This window comes from Bos indicus x Bos taurus, chromosome 8 (genome assembly GCF_003369695.1).
Source record: "Bos indicus x Bos taurus breed Angus x Brahman F1 hybrid chromosome 8, Bos_hybrid_MaternalHap_v2.0, whole genome shotgun sequence".
NCBI classification, from domain to species: Eukaryota; Metazoa; Chordata; class Mammalia; order Artiodactyla; family Bovidae; genus Bos; species Bos indicus x Bos taurus.
The window spans coordinates 94,466,400-94,485,811 of NC_040083.1; the positions used below are offsets into that span (position 1 = coordinate 94,466,400).

General features: G+C 36.4%; 1 protein-coding gene across 1 annotated transcript; it reads left to right on the top strand.

The window, feature by feature from the left end:
* The first annotated feature begins 425 nt into the window (after positions 1–425).
* LOC113897884 (olfactory receptor 13C8) lies at positions 426–1,388 on the top strand. Its single transcript, XM_027550823.1, has one exon. The coding sequence runs from the start codon at positions 426–428 to the stop codon at positions 1,386–1,388; it is 963 nt and encodes a 320-aa protein (XP_027406624.1).
* The last annotated feature ends 18,024 nt before the right edge of the window (positions 1,389–19,412 follow it).

Sequence of the window (19,412 nt, forward strand, 5' to 3'; positions counted from 1 at the left end):
TTAACTCTGAGAAAATTATCTTAGGATTCCTGCTCTAGCGGTCAAGGTTTAGAGTAAGAGATTGTCTCAGAGTTATCTTGTTGCTTTCAAATACAGAACTAAATAACAAAGGGCTTTCTTGGTGGCTCAGTTGGTAAAGAAACCGCCTGCAATGCAGGAGACCTGGGTTCATTTCCTGGGTCAGGAAGATCCCCTGGAGAAGAGAATGGCAACCCATTACAGTATTCTTGCCCGGAGAATCCCATGGATAGAGGAGCCTGGTGAGCTACAGGCAATGGGGTCACAAAGAGTTGGACACAACTGAGCAACTAACACTTTAATAACAAAGAATATGATTCTTAAAACAGGAGCTCTTGGAGACACTGAATTAACAAACATCTATTGTATTATCCATAGAGTGCTGCTGGAGAAAGGATATACACAACATGGGAAGAACCAATGATTCCGTGTTGAGAGAATTTGTTCTGACTGGGCTTTCTGCTCACCCAGAGCTCCAGACAGTATTCTTTGTGCTAGTTCTGTGTATGTACCTGATGATCCTGCTGGGAAATGGAGTCCTTATCTCTGTAATCATCTGTTATTCTCATTTGCACACCCCCATGTATTTCTTCCTCTGTAATCTTTCCTTCCTGGACATTTGCTATACAAGCTCCTCTGTCCCATTAATTCTTGACAGTTTTCTTACAGTAAGGAAAAGGGTTTCCTTCTCTGGATGCATGGTGCAAATGTTTCTCTCTTTTGCCATGGGAGCCACAGAGTGTGTACTTCTGGGCATGATGGCACTTGACCGCTATGTTGCCATCTGCTACCCACTGAGATACCCTGTCATCATGAGAAAAGGTGCTTACGTGCCCATGGCAGCTGGATCCTGGGTTGCAGGTATTGTTGACTCAGTGGTGCAGACATCTCTTGCATTGCAATTACCATTTTGTGCTGACAATGTAATTAACCATTTTGTTTGTGAAATTCTGGCTATCCTAAAATTGGCCTGTGCTGATATTTCAATTAATGTGATCAGCATGGCAGGGTCAAATCTGATTGTTCTAGTTATTCCATTGCTAGTAATTTCCATCTCTTACATTTTCATTGTTGCCACTATTCTAAGAATACCTTCCACTGAAGGAAAACGTAAGGCCTTCTCCACCTGCTCAGCCCATCTCACAGTAGTGATTGTATTCTTTGTAACAATCTTCTTCATGTATGCTAAGCCCAAATCTAAAAGCTCCGCTGGTACAGATAATCAAGACATCATTGAGGCCCTCATCTCTCTCCTCTATGGAGTGATGACTCCCATGCTCAATCCTCTCATCTATAGTCTGAGGAACAAGGATGTAAAAATTGCTGTGAGGAACATGCTGGGTAGGAAAAACTTCTCTGATGGAATATGAGTTATGATTTATTTATAGTATATATTCTGAGTATAAACTCAGAATTCAAAGCTGCTGCAGACACAAAATTCAAATAGAGAAGATTACCATGTGAAAACAACTTCACAAAATGTCATTCAAAACTATAAGATATTGTAAACTGCAACTGTCGCTTCAGGCCATGTTTTTTCCCAGATATATGATGAGGAATGTGATGGCAGGATCATTCAGTTTCAGTTCAGTCACTGACTCTTTACAACCCCACGGACTGCAGCACACCCGGCTTCCCTGGCCATCACCAACTCCTGGGGCTTGCTCAAACCGATGTCCATGGAGTCAGTGATGCCATCCAACCATCTCATCCTCTGTCATCCCCTTCTCCTCCTGCCTTCAATCTTTCCCAACATCAGGGTCTTTTCCAATGAGTCAGTTCTTCCCATCAGGAGGCCAAAGTATTGGAGTTTCAGCTTCATCATCAGTCCTTCCAATGAATATTCAGGACTGATTTCCTTTAGGATTGACTGGTTTGATCTCCTTGCAATCCAAGGGACTCTCAAAGTCTTCTCCAACACCACAGTTCAAAAGCATCAATTCTTCAGCACTCAGCCTTCTTTATAGTCCAACTCTCACATCCATACATGACTACTGGAAAAACCATAGCTTTGACTAGATGGACCTTTGCTGGCAAAGTAATGTCTCTGCTTTTTAATATGCTGAGTAGGTTGGCCATAACTTTTCTTCCAGGAAGCAAGCATCCTTTAAATTTCATGGCTGCAGTTACCATTTACAGTGATTTTGGAGCTCCCCAAAATAAAGTCTCTCACTGTTTCCATTGTTTCCCCATCTATTTGCCATGAGGTGATGATCTTCGTTTTTGAACAATGGGTTTTAAACCAGCCTTTTCCACTCTCGTCTTTCATCAAGAGGCTCTTTAGTACTTTGCTTTCTGCCATAAGGAGGCAGGATCATATGATAGCTCTATTTTTACTTTTTAAAGGAACCTCCATACTGTTATCCATAGTAGCTGCAACAATTTACAACAACAGTGTAGGAGGGTTTCCTTCTCTCCACATCCACTCCAGCACTTGTTTGTCGATTTCTTGATGATAACCATTCTGACTGCTATGATGTGATATTTCAATATAGTCTTGATTTGCATTTCTCTAATAATTAGCAATGTTGAACATCTTTTCATGCGCCTCTTGGCCATCTGTATGCCTTCTTTGGAGAAATGCTTATTTAGTTCTTCTGCCTATTTTGATTGCATTGTTTGATGATTAAACCATATGAGCTGTTTGTAAATTTTGAGACTAATACCTTGTCAGTCACATCATTTGCAAATATTTTCTCACATTGTGTGTGTTGCCTTTTAGTTTTGCTTTACAGGTTCCTTAGCTGACCAAAAGCTTTTGAGTTTAATTAGGTCCCACTCATTTTACTCTGAGAGACAGAACAGATATTGCTGTCATTTATATTAGAGTGTTCTGCCTATGTTTTCCTCTAAGAGTTTGTCCATTTACAGATGAATAGAAAAAGAAAATGTGATACATATATACAATGGAATATTACTCAGCCATTATAAAGAATAAAATAATGCCATTTGCAGTAACATGGACAGACCTAAAGATTGTCATACTGAGTGAAATAAGTCAGACAGCAAAAGTGAAATATTGTATAATATCACTTATATATGGAATATAAAAGTGATACAACTGAATTCCTTTATAAAATGGAGAGTCACAGACTTACAGAACAAATGTATGGTTACTGAAGGGTGGTGTGTAGTACTGTATTTAAAGTCATTAACCAACAAATACCTCTGACATACTACACGAAACTCTGCTCAATAATATGTAAAAACTAAATGGGAAAAGAATTTGAAGATGAATAGATACATGTAAATGTATGACTGAACTACTTTGCTGTACACCTGACAATAACATAACATTGCTAATCAACTATACTCCAATATAAAATAAAAAGCTTAAAATATATGATAAAATATATATTTATGACATATAAATACATGATATATCTTGGTTGCCAAAATATGTCTTGGTTACTGTTGTTACTATTAGTTAGTTACTTTTTAATTTCTAACTGCAGAAATTAAACATGCTTGTGGCTTTTCAGAAAACTATTATGGAAATGCAAAATATTGAAAATCTCTTAGGAAGCCCCAGGAAAACATAATCACTCTTAAATATTTAGAAAATAATAAAGACACATGTATATTACCATATGTGAAATGGATGACCAGTCCAAGTTCAATGCATGAAACAGGGCATACAAAGCTGGTGCACTGGGACAACCCAGAGGGATGGGATGGGGAGGGAGGCGGGAGGGACTTTGGGGTGGGGGAACACATGTACATCCGTGGCTGATTCATGCCAATGTATGGCAAAAACCACCACAACCAGGCAAGAGTACTGGAGTGGGGTGCCATTGCCTTCTCCAGTAAAGTAATTAGCCTCCAATTAAAATAAATTAATTAATTAAAAAGAAAATAATAATAAAGACAAAAAGTGTTCTAAAAGATACTTTGTAACCTAAAATAAGTACATGGCCAATTATTCAAAATCACTATGAATTAGTACATATATCATATATTTATTTTATATTGTTCATTTATTTATAATTTCTCTCTACCAACATATAAAGCTCTTATATGATGAGCAGGAACTTTTTATCATCCTATAATATCAAAAAGATCTAGTACAGAGCATGACATATAATGGATGCTCAATAAATATTTTTTAAAAAAATAAATGAACCACATCATGTATATATGCTGAAATTTGTATCTTCCATATCTGAGTTAACAATGGTTTTTCAAAAAAATATCTGATTCAATATAATATTTTATAAATTACCTATATTAACATTTTCCCCTTCATGGATCATAGCCTTCTCATGGTAAAGGGGCTTATATAACTCAATGAAGCTATGAGCCATGCCATGCAGAGCCACCCAAGATGGACAGGCAAAAGTGGAGAGTTCTAACAAAACATGGTTCACTGGAGAAGGGAATGACAAACCACTCCAGTACTCTTGCTGTGAGAACCCCATGAACAAGAACAATATGAAAAGGCAAAAGGATGACACAGGAAGATGAGCCTCCCAGGTCGGAAGGTGTCCAATATGCTACTGGCAAAGAGCAGAGGGCAATTACTAATAGCTTCAGAAAGAATGAAACAGGGCAAACCGGAAACAATGCTCAGCTGTGGAAGTGTCTAGTGGTGAAAGTAAATTCTGATGCTATAAAGAACAATATTGCATAGGAACTTGCAATGTTAGGTCCGTGAATCAAGTTAAATTAGGGGTAGTCAAGCAGGAGATGGTAAGAGTGAACACTGGCATCTTAAGAATCAGTGACCTAAAATGGACAGGAATGGGCAAATTTAATTCAGATGACCATTATATTTACTGTGTGCAAGAACCCCTTAGAAGAAATGGAATAGCCTTCAGAGTCAAAAAGAGAGTTTGAAATTCAGTACTTGGGTGCAATCTCAAAAAAATGACAGAATGATCTCGGTTTGTTTTCAAGACAAACATTTCACCAAAATAGTAATCCAAAACTATGCCTGAACCACTGATGCCAAAGAAGCTGAAGTTGACCAGTTCCATGAAGACCCACAAAGACCTTCTAGAACTAATACCAAAAAAAGATATCCTTTTCATTATAGGGGATTGGAATGCAGAGGTAGGAAGTCAAGAGATATCTGGAATAACACCGAAGTTTGATCTTGAGCTTCTTATTGCAAAATTGAATTCAATTTCTTAAATTGAAGAAAGTAGGGAAAACCACAAGGCTATTCAGATATGACTTAAATCAAATTCCTTATGATTATATAGTGGAGGTGACAAATAGATTCAAGGGATTAGATCTGGTAGACAGAGTGCCAGAAGAACAATGGATGGAAGCTCCTAACTAAAGGAGGCAATGAACACTATCCCAAAAAAAGAAATGCAAGAAGGCAAAGTGGTTGTCTGAGGAGGCTTTACACATAACTGAAGAAAGAAAAGAAGCAAAAAGAAAGGGATAAAAGGAAAGATACATCCAACTGAATGCAGAGTTCCAGAAAATAGAAAGGAGAGAAGAAGGCCTTTTTCGATGAAAAATGAAAAGAAGTAGAGGAAACAATAGGATAGCAAAGATTAGAGATTTCTTCAAGAAAACTGGAGATATCAAGGGAACATTTCATGCAAGGATGGGCACGATAAAGGACAAAAATGGTAAGGACCTAACAGAAGAAGAGATTAAGAAGAGTTGGCAAGAATACACAGAAGTATATGCAAAAAATTCTTAATGGCCGGGATAACCATGATAGTGTGGTCACTCACCTAGAACCAGACATCCTGAAGTCAAGTGGGCCTTAGGAAGCATTATTATGAACAAAGCTTGTGGACGTTATGCAATTCCAACCAAGCTATTTCAAATCCTAAAAGATGATGCTGTTAAAGTGTTGCAGCCAATATGCCTGCAAATTTGTAAAATAGCAGTGGCCACAGGACTGGAAAAGATGTTTTCATTCCAATCCCAATCTTTGGCACTTTTCAGACTACCAAAAGAATTTTCAGACTACCAGACAATTGTGCTCATTTCACACGCTAGTAAAATCATGCTCAAAATCCTTCAAGCTAGGCTTCAACAGTACGTGAACTGAGAACTTCCAGATGTACAAGCTGGGTTTAGAAAAGGCAGAAAAACCAGAGATCAAATTGGTAACATACGTTGGATCATAGAGAAAGGAAGGGAATTCCATAAAAGCATCTACTTCTGCTTCACTGACTATGCCAAAGCCTTTAACTGTGTGGATCACAACAAACTGTGGAAAATTCTTGAAGAGATGGGAATACCAGACCACCTTACCTGACTCCTGGGAAACCTGTATGCAGGTCAAGAAGCAACAGTTAGAACAGGACATGGAACAATGAACTGGCTCAAAATTGGGAAAGTTGTAAGACAAGGCTGTATTTTGTTACCATGTTTATTTAATTTACATGCAGAGTGCATCATGTGAAATGTCAGGCTGGATTAATCACAAGCTGGAATCAAGACTGCTGAGAAAAATATCAACAACTTCAGATATGCAGAAGATATCACTCTAATGGCAAAAAGCAAAGAGGAACTAAAGAGCCTCTTGATGAGGGTGAAAGAGAGTGGAAAAGCTGGCTTAAAACTCAACATTCAGAAAACTAAGATCACAGCATCTGGTCCCATCATTTCATGGCATATAGATGGGGAAAAGTGGAAGCAGTGACGGATTTTATTTTCTTGGGCTCCAAAATCACTGTGGTCAGTGACTGCAGCCATGAAATTAAAAGACTCCTTGGAAGGAAAGCTATGAAAAACCTGCCTACTGCTGCTGCTAAGTCGCTTCAGTCATGTCCGACTCTGTGTAACCCCACAGATGGCAGCCCACTAGGCTCCTCTGTCCCTGGGATTCTCCAGGCAAGAACACTGGAGTGGGTTGCCATTTCCTTCTCCAATGCATGAAAGTGAAAAGTGAAAGTGAAGTCGCTCAGTCGTGTCCAACTCTTGGTGACCCCATGGACTGCAGCCTACCAGGCTCCTCCATCCATGGAATTTTCCAGGCAAGAGTACTGGAGTGGGTTGCCATTGCCTTCTCCTATGACAAAACTGAACAATGCATTAAAAAGCAAAGATATCACTTTGCCAGCAACAGTCTGTATAGTCAAAGCTATTATTTTTCCAGTGGTCATGAGAGATGTGAGGGTTGGATCATATAGGCTGCACAACCAAGAATTAATGCTTTTGTTTTTGTTTTGTTTTTTTTTAATTTTATTTTATTTTTAAACTTTACATAATTGTATTAGTTTTGAATTGTGGTGCTGGAGAATACTTTTGAGAGTCCCTTGGACTGCAAGATCAAACCAGTCATTTTGAAAGGAAATCAACCCTGAACATTCATTGGAAGCACTGATGCTGAAGCTAAAGCTTCAATATTTTGGCCAACTGATGTGAAGAACTGACTCTTTGGAAAAGACCTTGATGCTGGGAAAGATTGAAGGAAGGAAGTAAGAGAAGGGGACAACAGAGAATGAGATCATTGGATGGCACCGTCGACTCAATAGACATAAATTTGGGCAAATTGAAGGATACAGTGAAGGACAGGGAAGTCTGGTGTGGTGCAGTCCACAGAGTTGCAAAGAACTGAACATGACTTAGCAACTCAACAACAACAATAGTAATTGTAAAAAAAATAGTATCATATGGTCTCCCTTAATATAATAATTTACCTTTTATTTTTTATGTGATGTGTATCATAAAGGAGAGGAAGAAGTTTTATTATCAGCTACCATAACTTTCCTGGGTTTGGAACATAATGAGATTAAGGTAAAAGAGTTCCCTAGCAATCCACCCTAAGTTTTACCCCAATAAAAACAGAAGTGACATGGTAGCAGGGAATTCCTTTTGGACTTTGAAAAGAGATCAGATCACAATGAAGACATCTCATCTCTGCATTGGATCACACAGTTTCTAAGTGGCTGGAGAACTAGACACAACTGGTAACCAACAGCAATTTCAATAAGAGAATAAGAAGTGGCAAGCTATTCAGCAAATTGAAGAGCTACAGAGTATCTGGTGTTGGAGGATAAGGAGAGCTCCAGTTGAGACAATGTCTATTGCCTGATGAGTGCAACCATTGGAGTAGTGCCAATGTTAGCAATGGAAACCCCAATTCTGTTGAAGGAATTGAGTCAGATAGGTCAAGAGAGGAAATTCTTCTGGCCTGTTGAAGAGTCGATGAGAACTGAAATATAGAACACACATCAAAAGGAAAAGACTATAACTACTTCTAAATTGTAAAAGCAGGGCCTTAATATTTTCCTTTCTTGATAACACATAATTATTATTTTTCATAAGACTAAATAAATTAATTCATGTTTAGCACTAAATATTGCCTAGAACACCCTAACATCCAATAAACATCAGTGAATTTTTATTAATGCTCAGTGTATTTTAATAGGTCATAAAACTTTGAATAGGCACAAAATTGTCATTCTTACTTTTTTACAGAGTAATTTTGATGATATTATATTATTATCTCTCAGCTTCAAATCCACTTTTCTTTATGAGTTTCAGTTGAGACACTGAAAACCACATTTCTTCTTTGCTAGCTACCATCTATTAAATTCTTCCAAAAGAGTTGCTAAAGAGAGAATTAAAGGTTTGATGAGGATAAGGGACTTGACCCTCCCTATTAGCTTTCTGCTCATGTTAGCATCACTCTGCTTATGGTTCTTCACCAATATAATGGCAAGTTCTTAGCTGCTTCCAGTATTGGTTTCAGATTTTATTACTTCTTTTTTATAAGCCAAGAAAAGTGGCTTCAAGAAAATAGCACTTCTACCAGTGCTATTTCCTCAGAGCTTTGAGTCTGTCACTGAGATTTTACTTCTGGTAAATCAGTAGCCATGCTAAGTCTTTACTTTGTCTTGAGGTATATTTAAAATGACAAAATATCCAATTCTATGCTTGAGAATTATAGTGAGTCAGCTGGAACATAAATAGATAACTAGCAGGAAGCTGCTGTCTAACACATGGAGCCCAGCTTGGTGCTCTATGACCACCTGCTACTGCTAAGTCACTTCAGTCATGTCTGACTCTGTGCGACCCCATAGATGGCAGCCCACCAAGCTCCCCCATTCCTGGGGTTCTCCAGACAAGAACACTGGAGCTGGTTGCCATTTCCTTCTCCAATGTATGAACGTGAAATGTGAAGGTGAAGTCACTCAGTCGTGTCCAACTCCTAGCAACCCCATGGACTGCAGCCTACCAGGCTCCTCCATCCATGGGATTCTCCAGGCAAGAGTACTTGAGTGGGGTGCATTTCCTTCTCTGCTATGACCACCTAGATGCATGGAATTGGGCGGGGGGACTTATGAGGGAGGGGATACACATATATAATGAATACCACTTCACGATGATGTATGGCAGAGAACGCTACAACATTGTAAAACCATTATTCTCTGATTAAAAAAACAAAAATGAAATAGATTTCGTCAGGTTGTCATTTCCATCTGACCAAATCTATTTGTTTTTTTCATTTCCACAGGCTTCCCCGGTTACTTAGTCAGTAAAGAGTCTGCCTGCAATGTGGGAGATCTGGGTTCAGTCCCTGGGTTGGAAAGATCCCCTAGAGAAGGAAATGGCAACCCATTCCAGTATTCTTGCCTAGAGAATTCCATGGACAGAGGAGCTTGGTGGACTACAGTCCACAAAGAGTCGGACACAATTGAGTCGGACTAACACTTTTCATTTCCATACATAACTAAATAACAAGTACTAGGAAAGACATTTGTATTTCCTCTAAAGTTCCTTCCTTGTGTCTAAAATGTAGATTATAAAAATCTCTATACTCAAAAGTGAAATTTAATAATTACCATATGATCATACAAAAAGAAAACATTGAGTAGTTAATCAAGTCCTGAAATACATGTAACAAAGAATAAACTTAGGACCTTGAGAGAAACAAACAAAAAACATATCTCTTTTCTTTTTTTCAATGCGTATCTAGCACTCACCTATTAATTAATTACATACCAGATACACAGTCTGCTATTTCTACTAATTTGCTAAATTAATGCACAAATAAGTGAATGTAAGAAATAATATCAGAAAGGCATATATATTTTCCAAAATAATTTATCAAGATCATATTATTGAATCCTCTTGATAACTTTTCAAGGAGCTATTAGTTCCCTAACTTTACAGAACAAAAACCTGATTCCAGAAATGTAGAAATACCTGAAGTTACAACCAGGATGTGGGAAGCTTTCTATTTGAATAAAATAATTAACAAACTATAATGGGATACACATTATCCTAAATTACATGTGGAACAGGTATAAAAATGGATACATTTTTAGCCTGAGAGAAAAAAATCGGCAAAATCAGTGAAAAATTATTAAACAGTGCATGTTCTCTCAATGAAACTAAGGGGAATTAACTAAATAAAAACTCTACAACCTAAGATAAACACACTTATAAATGACTGAGTAGCAATAATATTCAAAATATTTAACAACTTCTATGGCAGGTGAAACAACTTCTCATTCCAAAAAATCAGAATGAGCACCTGCCATAATCAGTGTGCCCATAGTAGTATGTGCCAGCCAAATTTAAGCCTTGCTTATAGATTAGAGAAAAAAGAATGACAAAAAAATTTAAAAACTCATAAAAGCAAACTTGAGCTTATACCCACTAGTATAGCTGTACTCTTTTTTTATGGTTAGTGTTCATTCTGATTAATTGGTAGCTGTTCCAGTCTGTAAAATATTTTCAGTATCAACCTCCTTAGAAATGAAACATAATTAAACACTGCAATTAAAATTTACCAGATACAGAAAGCAAAACAGTTTTTTGAGGGAGATGTTCATACTTGAATTCGTTTAAGAAACTTGACTTCATAAAGAAGAGGGGAGGAAGCAAACAGAAAAGATAGAGACAAGGCATTATCTAGAGAATTTGAGTGCAAAGCCAATATGCAAGGTATTGTACTATATATCACACCTTATTACTTCTTACTAAATCTTCACAGTAACCTTAAAAGGTGTATCTCTTTGCTCTTAATTTTACAGATTAAGAGATTAAGATTCATAGATGTTAAGATCATGGAGGTTTTGACTGCGAAAGTTAGTTTCCAAACCATAGTCTTGACCATGGAGACATGTTATTTCCTCTATTGCCTAGGAGTCAAAAGGGAGGTATTCTGAAGTCCAGTTGTATCTAAACCAGGAGAATTGATCCAAAGATGTTAGAGAGCAAGAAAGTTAAAATATCCTAACTGGATTTAACCTCGTAATTTCTCCAAAGCCATTAACTGGATATTTCAGCGATATATTAAGGAGACAATGATAATCAAGTCCTTGGTGATTATGGTAAAAGCCATGAGTAAGAGTGGATAATACATTAATTTGTCTTGAGCCCAGTATTGCATCATCCTCCAGGGGAAAATAATTAATACACTTGTACTTAATAAGTAACAGAAAGTAATCACCATGAACAAAGTGTTTTAACTAACCAGAAAACTGCTGAATAAACCTAAGGTCATGGGTTTCAGTGTGATGCACTTTAAGGAAGGAGAACTTTTTAGGATATAAGAATCTTTAGCTCATCAAGGGAGGCAGAAAATATTACTGGTTATGAAATAGTATGTGTGGCCAAACAATTTAGATTGAATGTCACGTACATATCTACCTTACTAACCTATACTCTCAATTCAGTTCGGTTGCACAGTTGTGTCCAACTCTTTGTGACCCTATGGACTATAGAATGCCAGGCTTCCCTGTCCATCACCAATTCCCAGAGCTTGCTCAAACTCATGTCCATCGAGCTGGTGATGTCATCCAACCATCTCATCCTCTGTCATCCCCTGCTTCTTCTGCCTTCAATCTTTCCCAGCATCAGGGTGTTTTCTAAGGAGCCAGTTCTTCGCATCAGGTGGCCAAATTATTGGAGTTTCAGCTTCATCATCAGTCCTTCCAATGAATATTCGGAACTGATTTCATTTGGGATTGACTGGTTTGATCTCCTTGCAGTCCAAGAGACTCTCAAGAGTCTTCTCCAACACCACAGTTCAAAAGCATCAATTTGTCAGTGCTCAGCTTTCGCTATAGTCCAACTCTCACATCCATACATGACTACTGGAAAAAACCATAGGTTTGACTAGATGGACCTTTGTTGGCAAAGTAATGTCTCTGCCTTTTAATATGCTGTCTCAGTTTATCATAGCTTTTCTTCCAAGGAGCAAGCATCTTTTAATTTCAAGGTGGCAGTCACCATCTGCAATGATCTTGGAGCCCAAATAAATAAAGTCTGTCACTGTTTTCATTGTTTCCCCATCTATTTGCCATGAAGTGCATCTGTTTGCCATGAAGTGCATCTATTTGCCATGAAGTGCATCTATTCACCATGAAATTATGGGAACAATGCCATGATCTTCATTTTTTGAATGTTGAGTTTGAAACCAGATTTTTCACTCTCCTCTTTCACTTTCATCAAGAGGCTCTTTAGTTCGTCTTTGCTTTCTACCATAAGAGTGGTATCATCTGTGTATCTGAGGTTATTGCTATTTCTCTCAGCAATCTTGATTCTGGCTTGTGGTTTATCCAGCCTGTCATTTCTCATGATGTACACAGCATATAAATTACATAAACAGGGTGACAATATACAGCCTTGACATACTCCTTTCCCAATTTGGAATCAGTCCACTGTTTAATGACCAGTTCTAATTGTTGCTTCTTGGCCTGTATATAGGTTTCACAAGAGGCAGGTAAGGTGGTCTGGCATTTCCATCTCTTTAAGAATTTTCCAGTTTGTTGTGATCCACAGTCAAAGGCTTTAGTGTAGTCAATGAAACAGAAATAGATGTTTTTCTGGAATTCTCTTGCTTTTTCTATGATCCAATGGATGCTGGCAATTTGATCTCTGGTTTCTCTGCCTTTTCTAAATCCAGCTTGAACATCTGGGAGTTCTCATTTCATGTACTGTTGAAGCCTAGCTTGGGAGAATTTTCTGTATTACTTTTCTTGCCTGTGAAATAAGTGCAATTGTGCAGTAGTTTGAACATTCACTGGCATTGCCCTTCTTGGGGTTGGAATGAAAACTGGCCTTTTCCAGAACTGTGGCCACTACTGGTATATAGACTGCATCACCTTTACGTCATTATCTTTTAGGATTTGAAATAGCTCAGCTGGAATTTCATCATCTCCACCAGCTTTGTAGTGATTCTTACTTAGGCCCACTTGACTTCACACTCCAAGATGTCTGGAAATAGGTAAGTGATCACACCATTGTAGTTATCTATGTCATCAAGATATTTTTTGTATGCAGTTCTTCTTTGTATTCTTGCTGCCTCTTAATATCTTCTGCTTCTCTTAGGTCCATACCATTTCTGTCCTTTATTGTGCCCATATTTGCATGAAATATTCCCTTGGTATCTCTAATTTCCTTGAAGAGATCTCTAGTCTTTCCCATTCTACTGTTTTCCTCTATTTCTTTGCATTGTTCACTTAGGAAGGCTTTCTTATCTCTCCTTACTCTTCTTTGGAACTCTGCTTTCAGAAGGGAATATCTTTCCTTTTTTCCTTTGCCTTTCGCTTCTCTTCTTTTCTCAGCTATTTGTAAGGCCTCCTCAGAGTCAGAATACTGAACTCCAAAGCCATTCTCTTTTTATAATTGCAAGATGCATTTTTAAATCATCAGTATAATTAGAATAGCAAGCACCCTTACTGAATACCTAGTATGTATGTATCCTACTAGTGTGTATCCATACCTACCTTAAATTTTTCATATGCACTACCTCATTAATTCTCAGAATAACAATATCAGGTATCTGAGTTTCTAATTTTACAGACATGGAAACTGAGGCTTAGAGAGGTGTAAGTGGCCTCACTGAGGTCATAGATGTAGTGTCTGACAAACCTGGGCTGTTGAACTCCGGAGTCTAATGTTCTAACCATCTCACTCTTCTGCTTCCTAAATGACAGAAAATGTTTTGCTCCTGTGGAATCAGTAAAGCCACAAGTATAATGCAGAGGCAAAATCCTTCTTTATCACAGAGAATCTCACAATCCTAAAATATTCTCTTCACCAACACATGTGCTTAAATATTTTGACAAAACACATGGGGAATGGCTGAAGGAAGTAAAAACTTGTAGCCTGGTATAAGAAAGACTCAGAAACAGAAATCTGGAAGTACTTGAAAAGCTGTCATGAAAAAGGAGCATATACTTATTCTTGCTTTTCCACAAGGAAAGATGGAGGCTGCATACAGAGAGTTAATATACAGCTAAATATAAAGAACTTTCCAATAATGATAATTATTCAGAAATAACCTGAGCATCTACATAAAGTGCTCTAATTGCCACTGGATTGGGGGCAGAAGTAAAATGAACAACCATACTACAGGTATGTTTCTGTAATCTCATAAGGGTTAGAACTAAATTAATTTTAAGATGATTTCCAGCTCTGAGATGGAATCATTTAGAATTTGACTATTTCTCTGGTGTGACTGCATCAGTTCAGTTCAGTTCAGTTCAGTGGCTCAGTCATGTCTAACTCTTTGCGACCCCATGAACTGCAGCACACCAGGCCTCCCTGTTCTTCTCCATCTCTCGGAGCTTGCCCAAACTCATATCCATTGAGTCAGTGATGTCATCCAAACATCATCTTCTGTCATCCCCTTCTCTTCCTGCTTTCAATCTTTCCCAATATCAGGGTCTTTTCCAATGAGTCAGTTCTTCCCATCAGGTGGCCAAAGTATTGGAACTTCAGCTTCAGCATCAGTCCTTCCAATGAATATTCGGAACTGATTTCATTTAGGATTGACTGGTTTGATCTTGCAGTCCAAGAGACTCTCAAGAGTCTTCTCCAACACCACAGTTCAAAAGCATCAATTCATCAGTGCTCAGCTTTCGCTATAGTCCAACTCTCACATCCATATGTGACTACTGGAAAAACCATAGGTTTGACTAGATGGACATTTGTTGGCAAAGTAATGTCTCTGCTTTTTAATATGCTGTCTCGGTTTGTCATAGCTTTTCCTCCAAGGAGCAAGCATCTTTAATTTTATGGCTGCAGTCACCATCTGCAGTGATTTTGGAGCCCAAGAAAATAAAGTCTGACTTTATAAAACTGTGACTGTATAAGAGTATGTGTTTAATTAACTTTACCATTATTGAGATTATTCCAAAGTAAATAAAATACATGCATTCCCCCTAACGAATATATTAGAACTATTACGGCAGCATTGCTTATAATAGTAAAGCAAGGTATATGTCCATTACTTGAAAATAGATTAAATAAATCTTGAAACATGTATTTAATATATGTGTGTGCTCAGTCACTCAGTCATGTCCAACTCTTTGTGACCCCATGGACTGTAGCCCACCAGTCTCCGCTGTTCATGGAATTTTCCAGGCAGGAATACTGGAGCAGGTTGCCATTTCCTACTTCAGGGGAACTTCCCAACCCTGGGTTCAAAATCATTTCTCTTGCATCTCCTGCATTGCCAAGTGGATTTTTTCCACAATGCCACCTGGGAAGTCCTAATAGAAAACTAAATAGGCATTATAAACCTATGCCCTGAGTATCTGATGATATGTGAAAAATGCTTATGATTTACTGTTAAACCTAACAGGATGCAAATTACAGATAAACATAGAAATTTTATGATCTACAATATAATGTTTCCCGCGTTTATCTTTAAAGTTCTTGAAATTGTATTTTCCAATTAATTTTGTCCAAATTCATCCCAATGTTGACCATAGTGCCTGCCCCTTAACAGGTGTTCAAAAAATATTTGATAAATAAATAATGGGAAAAGAACATGACATGTTTTTAATAAAGTATTTTGGAAAAATTAGTTAATATTTTAAAAATATCAGTCTTTTTCACACATTAGACACAAAACAACATAGTTGTCATATGGGAAAAACAAAGCCAAATAAAACCATAGAAGAAAATTTCACTCATATTTTTAGGGATAATATGAAAATCTTAAAGAAAATTTATATAGCATGTCAAAAATAAGAAGGAAAACCACAAACTGGAAAAGCATTTGCAGAAAATTTTAAGAGAAAGTGGTAATTTATTAAGTGTTCATATTAAGAGGAAAATTATCAACATACCCAGATAGTTAAGCAAAGGGTACAAATGAATAATAAAAAGGTAAATATAAATAGTGGTATAGAGGAAATGGTAAATCAACTAGCAACCATAGGAATAAAAAGTTAAGCAAAGTAATGTTTTATACAAATAGCAAATAGGGCTTCCCCGGTGTCTCACTGTGAACAACCTGCCTGCCAATACAGGAGAAACCAGTTCAATCCCTAGTCCTGGGATCACACATGCCCAGGAGCAAATAAGCCTGTGGGCCACAGCTACTGAGCCTGTGCTACTGAGCTACCGAGCCAAGGAGCTGCAACTACTGAGCCCACAGGCCACAACTCCTGAGGCCTGCACGCCCTAGAACCCATGTCCCCAACAAGAGAAGCAGCCACAGTGAGAAGCCTGCACACCACAACCAGAAAGTAGCCTCTGCTCTCCAACCACTGAAAGCCTGTGCAGCAACAAAAACCCAGTGCAGTCAAAAGCAAAATAATACGTAAATAGAAAAGAATAAATACATTCTCTGGTTCTGAAAAATATATATTAAAAAGTGGTCTCTCCAAATACAGCAGTAGCAGAGTAATAAAATGTTTCATAAAAATAATTTTGCACATTTACTAAGAATTCTCTAATTTTATATCTTTCCATTCCACAATCCCATCTCTAGAGAGTAACCTTAAGTTATTTCCATTACAAGGAAAACAAATTAGATTGCCTGATACATAGATACCAATAGTCATTATATAAAACTCACAAAATACTAAAAACAAATTAGAATATCCAACAATATTAAAAGTAAAGGTTAGATTATTCTTAAAACATTAAAAAGAAATGTTATAAAGACTGAAAAATTCACATATAATTAATAATTTAAAATGGTAAATATTAATTAAAATTTATACATACTGGAATGAAGAAAAATTATTTGTGTGTGGTTGAGAATTAACAATTATGAATGATAAAATGAGTTTAAAGAGGTAGAATGACTTATTTAGGATTTTATTAGAATTTATCTAGTATTATTTATGAAATAAAAAGATAAATTCTTGGGGAAAGTTTAACTTTTTAAAGAACTTTTGGACATATTCTGACTTAAGTCCCAATATATGCTGAGGCCACTAAATAGATGTGTTCAAGGAATATTCCAAGTAATGTGTGGCTGGATAAGGTTTTTGCCAAGTCAGAATAATTGTGTTTTCAGATTGAGCAGGAGTGGGGGACACTATCTCTGGAGAATCTTAAGTTTCTGACTCACAACCTTAGGAACTAAAGAAGTTTATAAAAATAAGTGCTAAGTTAGCTTCCAAAAGAAGGTGAGTCTCTGGAGTGTCAACCTTAAGACAGATCATAGAAACTAGAGTTGCATCATTGATTTTTTTTTTTAACATATTTGATTTCCCTCATGCCTCTTAAGAATATTCATGTACAGACAAATTATCTGATTGTTGCTGTTTTTCTCACATTTCTTTTTGGGAAAGAACAATAGTCTTTCAAATCGAATGTCTTCTGGTATTATTTTTTATTTTATTTTTTAACTAGGATGGGGAACATGGGTATTATTTTTTAAATGCACAGGAAATTCAAATCTTGAGAATTTTTTCTACTACTTAATAGAATGGAATGGTGTGAATGACAAACCTCAGTCAGAAGGTAAGATAAAAGAGAGATGTTTTTACCTAAATTATTTCAAAAAATACTATCAATAAATATAAAAACTTCTGGGTTGAGATGGTCATTACTCATGAGATTTTAAAATATGTATATACATTTATATGTATGTAAAGGAAGAAATATAAAACACAGTTATTATCTCCAATACTTGGGTAAAACTTAGTTTTTTTTTAATCACAAAATATTTCATGGAAAAGACTAGTGAGGGAAAGAAAGTTGTTTGCCATGAAAAACCCTTATAAATAAGAGGCTAGCAGCTACTATGTTTGAGTACTGAGAAGAATGGAGTTCACTAAAATCTTAAGTAAAAAGTATCTGGAGAAGGAGGACCTGGTGATTTATGCATTATTCATCCATAAACTATGCTCAAAAAGAGTTTGAAGATACATTAACTAAAGATGTTTATGGTAAAAATAGGATTAGAAACAAAAAATATATAACAGAGGTCAGAAGTAATTATGAGTAGTAGTCTGAGACCCAGAAGGCCAAAGTAAAAGAATAAATATTAAACATTTTTGAGTTCTCATTATATAATTAATCAAATTCCACTACATAGACCTTAATTCTCTATACGAAACTTGAAAAACTTGGGGGCATATTTTATTGTAATAACGTCTTTGTTAAGTGGAAGAAAATGAATGCCTTCAGTGTTTTCAAAAGAAGCAAATATATATTTTATGTATTCGTTTACCATATGGGTCCTTGATGAAAGTTAAGTACATCCTATTAAATTGTAATTTTTATTTAATAATTTATAAATAAGTAAACATTGTGACACAGTGGTAAAATGAGGGCTTGAGAATCATAAAGGTAAGGTTTTACATCATAGTTCTGGTATTTACAAACTATAAGATACTGAAAATTATACTTAACCTTTGAAATCTCCAAATAATTTCTTCATTATTAAAAATTTCATTAAAATATTTGGATTATTCTGAGAGTTAAATGATAAAAATTATATGAAGTGCATAAACAGACTAGGACCTCACATGCTGTCAATTACTCATCTCTTGGTGAGATAAAATAAGAAATCTTTCCCTATGGTATATTAGTTAAGATTAAAGTTTATAAGACTATAAGTCTATAAATTGAGATCTGGGAAAATCCAATTATGTTTACAAAACATCAACTGTATTAACTGATTTTTAGAAGAACTGGAAAGAATAAAAGAATTATTTCCTCAGGTAAGATATTACATATAGATGTTATCTGTTTTTCAAAGAAAAATCTTAGTACTTTAAATGTTAGATATTCAAGTAGCCAAGTCAATGAACAAAGGGAAAAAAAATTCTTAAAAGTTAGAGGTCTTTCAAGAAAACTTGGAAAAAAAGAAAAAGAAAGAAACAAGAGAGAAAAAAGATAATTAGAGACTTTTAGAAAATTAGAATCAGATTAAAAATCACAGACTTTCATTTATATCTGTTACAACACTAAAATGATGCCTGGATGAAGTCCCACAGCATTAAACCACAGAGTGGTTATTTCTTCTAAAAGGCCAAAATTTGGGTGAAAAGACACCTAGGATCCAGGCCACTTTGAAACATCAACAAATATGAATTACATCTTCTACTGGCAGTACTGTTCTAGGCACCAATGACCTGCAATATCTTCTGAGAATATACAATTAAGGCAAGAGCTCAAATTCTTTATGCCAGTTTATCTCCAATAAACAATAAATCTATTTAACTGGAAGATTTAGAGAGTGGGGATTATAAATGCTTTAGGTCTACCAA

Bases quoted from the DNA above. Each gene is read 5' to 3' on its own strand.
- LOC113897884 (XM_027550823.1), top strand. From the start codon at position 426: ATGGGAAGAACCAATGATTCCGTGTTGAGAGAATTTGTTCTGACTGGG.